This window comes from Lygodium microphyllum, chromosome 24 (assembly GCF_053477565.2).
Source record: "Lygodium microphyllum isolate KBCC chromosome 24, Lygodium_microphyllum_v1.1.10, whole genome shotgun sequence".
NCBI classification, from domain to species: Eukaryota; Viridiplantae; Streptophyta; class Polypodiopsida; order Schizaeales; family Lygodiaceae; genus Lygodium; species Lygodium microphyllum.
In genome coordinates this window covers 65,709,180-65,720,744 of record NC_141158.1, presented here as the reverse complement: position 1 = coordinate 65,720,744, position 11,565 = coordinate 65,709,180, and the positions used below count along the sequence as shown (strand labels likewise).

Here is an 11,565-nt window from a genome sequence, read left to right as displayed (position 1 = left end):
TATATAGAAGTGCAAGCTACCTTCTCCTATATTGCATTCAACTATCCATTGATGAGAGCCTTTGGGGAAGTTTATCATGATGAATGGGAGAGGTGTACTACCTCAATAGTGTGAAGAGAGCAAGCAAGGCCACAATGGAGGGAGGGGAAAATATGAGAATGAAATACTGGCCACACATCACCCATAAGGACTTGGCATTGTTTTAGTGTTGGGCTATGCATTTACATTCAATCTAGAGGTGCTCTAGGAAGATGTTGGCCCACGCTATGGCAAGGGTGTTAAGGAGAAAAAATAGGGAGGCCACCTTGCATGATACATTGAAGTTTTTGGCATGTTGGTAAAGAGCCTCAAGGAAAAACTTAAGTACCTCAAGCTTTGGTTTATAGTGTTCTATGATGGAGTTGAGGTGGTACTCACCTTTGTAGATTGAGCTAAAAGAGGTTATCCATCTCATCATTGGAAACCACAATGGGAGCATTAGGTGCAGGGAGATGAAGCTTCTTCTGCATGCGATAAGGGGTAAGCTCATAGTCCTGGTAAACAAGGTGTATATGGGGGACTATTTTGCAACTGAAGCAAGGCGACCTCAACATCAAGATGAAATGGAATATTCTCCCATGAAAGGGCAAGAAAGGAATCGAGGCATAGGCTATGCACCCCCATGGATGGACAGGATCCTTGTTCTTAGGATGAGATAGGAAACTTTCTTTAGATTACTATATTAGGGAATTTGGGAATTTCCATGCACTTTGGGAATCCCCAATACGTTTATTATTTGACCACATGGTCAAATCTTGTTGTCTTACGTAAAGTTGGAGTCTACCCTAAATGATATATAAGCTATCTTCCCAAATTCACATTCAAATATGGATCAATATTTAGCCACATGATCAAATATTTATCACTCATTTGCAATTGGGACTTGGGGAATTCCCAAATTCTCTAATATGATGTTTTAGAGGAAGGATCGAGAGAGATGCCATGGATGGTAAGAAGTGAACTAAGGCAAGGAAATGACAAGTGTTAGAGGGTGTTGAGATTACAAAGAGTTGAGAATAGAAATCACAATGAATGGAAAGGCAAAGAGAAATTTGCTTATGAGGGAGGTGAATGCATGGCATGTGGGTGGTTTGAATGTGTCCAATCCATGTTTGCCACATTAGTAGATAAAGCCATAAGGAATAATGAGCAAGGTTCCATTCTTGATACATCGTACCATCACCTGCAATGAGGGTCATATAATTGTATGGTGAGGGTGATTAATAGTAGCCACATCACAAAAAAAGGGATCCGATTCACTTTTATTCTAGATTCAGACAATCATGGGGAATTCAAAAATAGGTGAAGAACTTGTGGAGGGATGTGTAGAATGAGGTGTGATAGTGTTAGCAAGGCACTCTAGAGTAAGTGGAAAGGGGCACACTAGTCCATCCCCATGCTAGCACCACAAGCAGAATCCATTGATGGATTGCACAAAAAGATTACCCTACAAATTAGTGAGGTAAAAAGAATTAGTGGATATGGCATGGAATATCCAAAATAGACCGCTCCACAACATTTTCAATTTTTTGGAAAGCTTGCCCATGTGAGTACAGAAGACTAGGAAAGCTTGTCCATTCCCAAAAGCCACTTGTTGAAGAGGTGATCCGCTTGATGCTTTTGTCTAGATTGAAGTTCAAATGGGAGGTAGGAACTCCAAATCTAGTTCTTGTCTGGTTGTACCAAATTTTCTATGCACGATGGGAGTAGACAGAATGCCTAAATAGGATACCCTATGCAAAAGTTATGGCCAAAATATGACAATGCTATCAAGCTACCACCATAGTTGTCCATGACTTCTACAATACACTTTGTATCCACTGCGGAGTAAGCTAAGATAAGTCAGAAGAAGAAAAGACTCAATGCATACCTCAAGAGAAAGAAACAATGGTTTCCATGAAACCTGTCGAGCTCTTTGTATCAATTCAAAATGGACAAAATGGAAGGTCCTCAACTCAATAAGCACTCAAAAGGTTTGAGGTAAGCCTTGGGAAGCTCCTCGACAAGCATAAAGTAAGCTAAGATAAGTCAGAAGAAGAAAAGACTCAATGCATGCCTCGATAGAAAGAAACAATGGTTTCCATGAAACCTATTGAGCTAGAGTGATTGCTAGAATGCAAGCTTGGAATGAGCAGAGATAGAGCTGAGAGCTAAGAGCATCAAGTAAGAGTGTACCAGTGTTTTGTATGATACTCAAAGAATAAAAATGTATTTATATGTTAGGGTACAAGTAAAGGGTATGTTCACACTCGTAAGTTTATACATGTGCAATAGAGTTTACACCCAAAGAGGCCGCTCTACACACAAACCTCCCACTTAAAGGCCCCAAGTGGTGCATGTAAGCTATCCAACTCCCACTAGTCAAATGCAATGCTCATGCTGAACCTTTACAAGGCTTTTATTGAGAACATTTGCAGGGTTATCTTGGTTTTTGACCTTAGTCAGTGTGACAAGGCCATCATCCAAAACCTGTCAAATGAAATGATACTAAACATCTATGTGTTTGTTGGTATGGCCATGAAACATTGCATTTTTAGCCAACATACTACACTCTGGCTATCACAATCAAGCACTAGAGTACGGAAAGAAAGGCCAAAATCCTTGACCAAACCGCCAAGCCAAATAGCTTCCTTAGAAGCTTCTATGACTGAAATATATTTAGCATCTGTAGTACTCAGTGCTACAATTTTCTACAACCTTGAATACCAAGAAATAGCTCCACCAGCCAAAGTAAAGACATACCCACTTGTAGATTTCTAGTGTCAAGATCTCCTACCATGTCTGAATCACAAAACCCCTGCAACTGTAGTGTACCCTTTCCATAGCATATACATTTGTCTCGTGTACCTTTTAAGTATCTAAAGATACATTTCACTACTTCCCAATGTGGTTTGCCAAGGTTAGACATGAATCTACTAACAACTCCCACTGCATGGGCAATGTCTGGATGAGCTGCAACCATGATATACATCAAATAACCACAAGTAGATGCATAAGATATGCCTTTCATCGCAATAGCAACTGCATCATCTTTTGGGAAGTCAATTTTGCTAAGCTTTGTATATGGTGGTAAAGGCACACCAAGAGACTTAGCATTAGCCATATTAAATCTGTCAAGTACTTTGTTGATGTACTTGTCTTGTAAGAGAAACAACAAGTGCTTTCCTCTATCACTTTTAATGTGCATGCCCAAAATGTGTTCAGCTACTCCAAAATATTTCATTGAGAAGGCCACCTGTTTTATTAGTGAAGAAGAAAAATAATACTTATCACATGTGCATTGATTATCGTGCCCTAAATAAAATTACTGTTAAGAATAGATATCCGATTCCTAGGGTAGATGATCTTATGGATAAACTACAAGGATCTACCATATTCAGTAAGATAGATCTTAAATCTGGATATCATCAAGTAAGATTGGATAAATCTGATATATTCAAAACTGCATTTAGAACACAATTTGGACACTATGAATTTCTAGTTATGCCTTTCGGTTTAACTAATGCACCAGCCACATTTAGTCGTATGATGAATCGCATATTTTTGAAATATCAGCATTGTGTCATAGTTTTCTTTGATGACATATTAGTATTCAATAAAAATGAGAATGAGCATTATGAACATTTGTCTTTAGTTTTTAAGTTGTTAAAAGATAATCAATTATATGCTAATCCAGAAAAGAGTGAATTCTTCCAAATAAAAATTGAATATCTAGGACATATTATTTTATTAGAAGGTATTAAAGTCGACTCTAAAAAGATAGAAGCAATTTTAAATTGACCCATACCCAAAAATGTGCATGAATTACGTTCTTTTCTAGGTCTTGCTAGTTTTTACAGAAAGTTTGTAAGGAATTTCTCATTACTTGCATTACCTTTGATAAAATTTCTAAAGAAGGGTATTGTGTATAACTGGTCTGACAATCAACCAAAATCCTTTGATTTATTGAAACATGCTTTAACTCATGCTCCTGTATTACAACTACCTGACTTCAATAGACTGTTCTTCTTAGTAGTTACTGATGCTAGTGGATCTGGAATAGGAGCCGTCCTTATGCAAGATAATCATCCCATAGCCTACTCTAGTTGCAAACTCAAACCATCTAAACTTAAATATTCTACCTATGACAAAGAATTGTTAGCCGTAGTACAAGCCTTACGTCAATGGAAACATTATTTAATGGGATCTGAATTTATGATCAAAACTGACCAACAAAGCATTAGACATCTCCTTAGTCAATCACAAATATCTGACCGACACATTAAATGGGCCGCTTTTATTCAAAGTTTTCATCCCCTTATACAATATCAACCTAGAAAAGAGAATGTTGTAGGTGATGCTCTGAGAAGAAGACCGACAATTCACAATATTTCTGTGATATCATTTGATTCCCTTATTCCTATGAAAAATACATATCATCAGAATCCTACTTTTCAAGCTGATTGGAATAAATTAGTTGCAAATAATTGGATTCCTATTGATTCATTATCTTACAATAATGGATTCATGTTTTATAAAAAAAGATTATGTGTGACAGTTCCATTTCGATCATTTGTTTTGCATGAAATTCATTGTCCTCCATATCAAGGTCATAGAGGAATTATATCTACTTTGCGTACATTGACTGAAGATTTTTATTTGCCACATATAAACACTGATGTATCTAACTTTGTATCTGAATGCTTAGTTTGTCAACGAGTTAAAAGACACCATGGTAAACAATATAGTTTACTAATGCCATTATCTATTCCATCACGACCATGGGAACAGATTTCAATGGATTTTATCACTGGTTTACCTAACACTAAAGCTAATCATGATATGATTTAGACTGTTGTAGACAGGTTTAGCAAACAAGCATATTATATTCCATGTAAGAAAACTTTAACTGCATCTCAAGCTGCTCAAATGTTTTTGAAAATTGTTTTCACTAACCATGGTTTACCAAAAGTCATTATTTTTTATCATGATTCTAGATTCTGTAATAATTTTTGGATTACTTTGTTTGCTAACTTAGGAACAAAGATTGATTTTTCATCTGTATTTCATCCTGAAAGAAATGGTCAAACAGAAGCTACTAATAGTACTATTTTAGATCTTTTGTGTACCTACACCATTTCAAAACCACACACATGGGATACACATCTACATTTACTTCAGTTTGCATATAATAACACACCACATACAGCTACAAAGAAAGCACCATTTAGCCTACCGATTTTTTGAATAGAGCTTTTTTATTGTTACTAAATTGAACACATCTAATCGTTAGATTGGATGTGGCATCCACCATTGGTCATAAATCATGACATATTCTACATTTGGTCTTTCATCAAGCATGTCCACAAAAGTTTAGTAGGTTATCAACTTCTATATTTTTTCATCGAGCATATTCTATATTTTTTTATGGATTATCCAATGGTTATCAACTTCTCACTTTTTGTTGTTTTGTGGCATGCATTATCCAATGGTTATGAGTAGGTGCGCACGCTTTCACCTCTGGCAAATGGCTCCACGCACTCGCAGCCATCCTTCGTCAGATGTCCATTCGCGAAAAAATACCAGAGTAAGATGCCCTTTTTAATATTTGTTTAGGGTTTTCTTGACGTTCATTATTGATTTCTCACATATTGTGTAGTTTCGTTTCTTTTTTTTTAGGTTGCATCATCTCCTCGACGTACTCGTAGAGGGGCTCGGGCGGCAGGCGCGTCTCAGACATCCATCGAAGGAGAAGTGCCGAGCTACTCTCAGGTAAGTGTTTATCCTACTTTCCATTGTTAGTAAGCATACTCCTAAGATGTGATACTTATAAATAGAATGTCACCTTACATAGGAAAACCCACCATACATTGAGATCACACTAGCTGATGGGTCTCTTGCCCGTCAGTGCCATGTTGACATTCTTTGTCCGAAAAGACATGTCAACATAAAGAGACGGGCAAGGATGATACAGCATCTGAAGGATGAGCATGGTATCCATTATGATATTCCATGTCGAAAGACCGGCCGTCCCATTGGCGCACAACATGCTCATCATCCTGTTGGTGCTCAAAACTCCGTGTGGATGTCGACCGGGCTTTGTTGGATGCATTGCGGTGCGTGGAGGAGGCATCCACCCATACTATGAATTTGTTCGCCATGTAAGTTTGTTAAACTAGTTATAGCTCTATTGGTTGTTGCCTGATGATTAGGACTAGGGGTTTTGTTATTCTACTGAACTAATTTGTGCTTTTATTCATAGTTGGATGGAGTATTTGATGCCGAGAGAGCACGTCCATGATGTATGCTTTGTGGATAGTCTGTGGTTTCCATACATCAATATGGTTGAGCCACAAGACGATAGTGTTTCGTTGAGGAATTACTTTGATAGTTGTGATCCCACGATGTCCACATTTATCTTTCTGCCTGTGCTTGTGAGGTTTGTAGTCCCTTTATGCATCTTATTGTAAATGCTTTATCATAGCCCTTTGATGCGCTAGTTTTAATAGCATTCTTTGATGTGCAGGTCACATTGGTGTCTTTTTGTGGTCTTCAACCCTTTGCTAAGAAGGGTTGAAAAATTACCTAGTGATCATGGAGCCATCCTATGCCTTGACTCCTTGGAATGCACTGATTTCATGGCATGTCTACCTTATGTGCACAGGTATCCTAACATTCTATATGCATCCATGCTTTACGTTGTGTCACATATGTATTATGTTCATCTCTTTTGTGTCTATGTTTCAGGGCCGTGTTTGCACTATCGAGGCTTTGTATTGACCCAGTATGCACAAGGTTTCTATCAGACGTGGAGAAAATGAAGCTCATCCACATTAAGGTATGTACTAAGAATGTGACAGTAATACTGTCACTTAGAGATGTAACACAGAGAAGTTAACATAAAGATAACTATAATCCCTTTTCGCAGGCCCCTCAACAGACAAATGCGGTGGATTGTGGATTTTATGTGATGGCTTTCATAAGACTACTCATCGAGGGTGGTGTGCTTGGGAAACCAACCAAAAACTGGGTGAGCCTATACTGGTATAAGTGCTTTTGCTATGCGACTTTGAATGGTCTTGTGTGCATACGTCAATCCATAATCAACTTTTTGTATTGCAGTTAACTAGAAAATGGTTCAATGCCACCTACGTTACCACTTTGAAGGAGGACCTTTACCAGTGGGCACTTGGAGTGTTGGAGAGGTGATCTTGTGTGGTTTTACTTGGTTTGTGACATTTAGCTAGATTGTGGCAGTCATGGACTTATGGTCTCACTTATGGTCATGTACTTGGTTTGCGGCAGACATGTACTAAGAATTGAACTCATGCATCTTTTTGAACTCATGCATCTTTGAAATCATTAATTGATCTCACGATTTAATGTTACTAATCTCACAATTTGCTTGCACCATAGTACTTCGTTACATTATTCCATAGGATGTGTGGTTTAGAAATCATTAATTGATCTTATCTCTCTCTCTCTCTCAAATTGACCTTTGGAACATGAATTGAACTCATAAACATTTGCTTCTTTGGTTGTGTAGTCACCAATGATTCAATGTTACTAATCTCACGATTTAATGTTGCTAATCTCACGATTTGCTTGCACCATAGTACTTCGTTACATTATTCCATCGGATGTGTGGTTTAGAAATCATTAATTGATCTTATCTCTCTCTCTCTCAAATTGACCTTTGGAACATGAATTGAACTCATAAACATTTGCTTCTTTGATTGTGTAGTCACCAATGATTCAATGTTACTAATCTCACGATTTAATGTTACTAATCTCACGATTTCATTGCACCATAGTACTTCATTACATTATTCCATAGGATCTGTGATTTAGAAATCATTAATTGATCTTATCTCTCTCTCTCTCAAATTTACCTTTGGAACATGAATTGACCTTTGGAATGGTTTAGAAAATTAGATGTAGCTACTTCTTGCTTTATCACATGAGTCAATTTGTTAAAGTGTGTTCCATCTAGATACTTTTCATTTTGGAGTGCATCTTTTTGGCATACATGACTAGAAAACGAAGTCACTAATATCCAGTAAGTGTTTCATCTCATTAATTCATAGTAGCCCTTTCAATAGAGTTACTACACACACACACACACACACCCCCCTCTCTCTTAGTTGGTGCTACACACATGAATAATAAAATATAACATAGCTTCAACTTGCTTTATCACATGTGTCAACTATGCTTCCCAACAATGCACCCATCATTACTAACTTAAGCTATCAATATTTGCGCAACTCTTTAAATATGAAAGCATGTCACATTTGGATTACATGAACATGTAGTGATAAGAAATAACCTGTTGGATGTGTTGCCAAATATACACACTAATTTCTAAATAATAAAATTAGATAATTATCCAATACGACACTACCATAAAATCCAAGACACCACCATTAAAACTAGCTAATTCCTGCAAATAGAGCAAGATAAAATCCAGGAGAACGTTATCCATTAGATGGACAATCATGTGTACACTACAAACATTCTAAACCTAGATGCCAAGACTTCTGTGATCGTGGACCCATCAGGGAACGAGAGAGAAAATTGACGCTCCTCATTCTCACTGTTGTAGGTGCAATACAAAATACGACAAGTGCCAATGTAAGACTCACCATACAATCGCACCGCCCTGCCGATCAAGATAGAATCCGCTGGACGAGAAGCATACCACAGGGATAGAGGGAGCAGTGCATGGCAAGTATTGCATGAATACACTGCGAGAGGGTCCACCAAAAATGTTTTGGTGCAGCAATGAGGACAATATATCCGCAGTTTTGGGCTAAACCTTACACGACCCCTCCCTCGTTGATGCTTGCGCCTTAACACGCCTGTAATAGATGGACGTTTGGGTTGTGATGAGGACTCCCCCCTCTCATTTGGACGATGACGATGATCCTTGCCATGCCCTAGGCGCGTCTGTGTGACATTTTCCTGGATCTGATAGATCCCGCCCTTTTTAGGCATGTCAATCTCCTGTGGTGTGAACATGTGAACAAGAGACTCTTTAGCACTTTCCAGTTGGCGCATACAAGCATCCATCTGTGCCGCTGTGTAGGATGGAATCCCATCCTCGATCCTTTGAAGGAGGCCTCTAAAGTCTGCGATGGAGGACACGAGTTCCCCTTCCTGCACGCCACCATCGGAAGCTGATCTCTCCAATCTTGTGATTTCATCACCACCTAGTCTTTCCTTTATGTCATCAAAGACATGCGCACTATCAATGATGGGGAGAACCTCATGAAGGTGAGGAAAATAGCTCTTCAAGATGAGTCTCAAACCATGAAGATGTTTACAGTCAGTCGACCAATCAGGGCAATCACAGTAGTTTGATTGTACACTTAGATGATACCATTTTGCATGTTGGGTGGTGCTCGCTATTTTAAACAACATGGTCCCCTCGTTAATGACTTGAAGAGAGGAGGGATCTTGCTCATACCACTGAAGAATCTTCTCCCCTGCTGCCAATCTAGCCGTATGACTCTTGCTTGACCCATAGACTTTGAAGCGCTCAGAATCAGCTGGCATAAAAAGCATGTATAAGACAACAATGCGTTTCAAGGAAAGGTCAAATGTGCAAATAGAAAGGAAATTGACCACATTACCTATCTCTTGCTTTTGCTTGAAAAACTCCAAAGCCGATCCACCCATTCTAGAACCCGACGATGAGTCACCAACAAGGGCGTGCAGCAGATCCAAAATGGACCTGTTGATCCTAGCATCAAGTAGAGTGTACTTGATATATTGCCAAAGTCTCTCGATGAGGTTTGTTGTGTCGACATTGCCATGTGGAAACATGCGACCAAACTTGGGCCATCTTGCACGCCAAATACAATCTTTCCCACACCATCCATTGGTAACGTATCGGACCACGTTTGGATGAGCGGAATAATGATGAAGCAATTGCTCAAACGTATCATCAAATTGCGACTCTGTAGGGCAATGCATAAGATTGGACAAAGAGGCATACACATGATCGCGCTCATCTGTAGGGACCTTGATTCACGCAAGAACATGTAAAGTACTCATTGTCAAGCTCATGGAACTCACAAAAAGGCAATGCTTAAAAGTAAAATGGTATTGAAAAGGTGTACTTGTGGAAAGAGATTTTCAACCCATGCTTTCTTTGTGTGGAACCAGCATAGAATAATATGGCATGCTCGTTGACGTTTGTTTCCACCAAGGTAGTCAGTGGTCCAACAATGAGGGTCTTCCAGAACAACCTTCGAGAGCGCCTCCAGCTCTGGCTGGGACTTATCAATCACCAGGGCAGTAGGGCGAATATCTCCCATCCTAGAGAGGACTAGTCTCATGGTGATTTGCAAAGCCATAGTCTCTTGGTTTGACCCATTGTCACTAGTGCATAGCATAAACCAAATAGGGATACCCACCCCATGTTGGTTTGGTAAAACCGCTGCATAAAGCGGAAGACCAAACACATTGGTCTTGAATGTGCTGTCGATTGCCCAAGCATTGTTCTTTGAGAACCTCTTACTCATTTGCAACATCCATTCGTCCTGGACTATCAGTACGAATGGTTTGTCCTTGTCCTCTATGGCATGAGGATTGTATGGTTGGCAATAGAGTACCTAAAAGACCATGTAGATGATAGTATCAAATAGATGTACTAATTTTCACAACTTATAAACATTTATGAGAATATGTCAAATACCTTGTTTTGATCTCGTAGACGGAGAGCCTCCAAATACATTGCCATCCAATCATCCTTCGAAAGTTTGCCTGCAGCAAGATGACACGTAGAACATTGACGCTCAAAGCAACCTAATACCATAGACAAAGGCTTAGAAGGTAACATACCTTCAGTTCGAATTTGATATGATAGTGTCTGTACCTCCCTTGGTATCATGAAGAACCTATAAATGACACGATCCAATGGAGAGGCATTTTTCAAATGAAACCGCTCTTTGCTAAGGCTCATCTTCGCGACGTGCCGACATGTCCCAACGTCAAACAGGTCATCCTTGCAACAATCAATCACAGTTGGATGCACCGGCAAGTGATACAAGTCAGCACGAGATCCAGGTACATGACCCTCGTGTGGTCCATGGACTCGTATAGTGACATCATGGAGATCGTCTTTGTACTCGATTTGCACCTTGAAAGGGCAACCACATTTCTTCGACGTTCGCAACCTGCGGATTTGGGAGCCCTTTCGAGTTGCTCTACCACTGCGATGACATGCATATTCCACTATTGTCTTCCTTAAACCATGCTTTTTGGTTGAGCGGACCTTGCCCAACCTAACATTGTGTTCAAGCATGATTTCTTGAAGCCTCCGCTCAACAAGAGATCTATCTACAGTAAACTCCAAGATGGGTGCTCTTCTTTCTTGAACCTTCCCATGAACGAACAATGGGCCTTTATAACCATGGGGCCTTGTGAACACCTTGCAAGTACACCCACTGATGATATCTCTCACATACGCAAGAGGAATGCCATGCCTTCTCAAGTCAGTACACTACGTGGATTTGATGGAATCAATTGTGACATTGATAC

General features: G+C 39.3%; 1 protein-coding gene across 1 annotated transcript; it reads right to left on the bottom strand.

Annotated features, from left to right (window-relative positions):
- Nucleotides 1-8,514: 8,514 nt before the first annotated feature.
- Nucleotides 8,515-11,344, bottom strand: LOC148015177 (uncharacterized). The gene is made up of 5 exons (XM_087665182.1): nt 10,867-11,344; nt 10,721-10,788; nt 10,143-10,637; nt 9,654-10,044; nt 8,515-9,569 (listed from the first exon to the last, which is right to left on the bottom strand). The coding sequence occupies exons 1-5, from the start codon at nt 11,327-11,329 to the stop codon at nt 8,515-8,517; spliced, it is 2,472 nt and encodes an 823-aa protein (XP_087521308.1). The 5' UTR covers nt 11,330-11,344.
- Nucleotides 11,345-11,565: the final 221 nt, after the last annotated feature.

What these genes read in the sequence shown, in the direction of transcription:
- LOC148015177 (XM_087665182.1), bottom strand. Translation starts at nt 11,329, where the DNA reads ATGCTTGAACACAATGTTAGGTTGGGCAAGGTCCGCTCAACCAAAAAG. An exon ending in ATATCAAATTCGAACTGAAG is followed by an intron (nt 10,789 to 10,866) that starts GTATGTTACCTT and finishes ATCTTGCTGCAG; the next exon opens with GCAAACTTTCGAAGGATGAT. An exon ending in GTCTACGAGATCAAAACAAG is followed by an intron (nt 10,638 to 10,720) that starts GTATTTGACATA and finishes ATGGTCTTTTAG; the next exon opens with GTACTCTATTGCCAACCATA.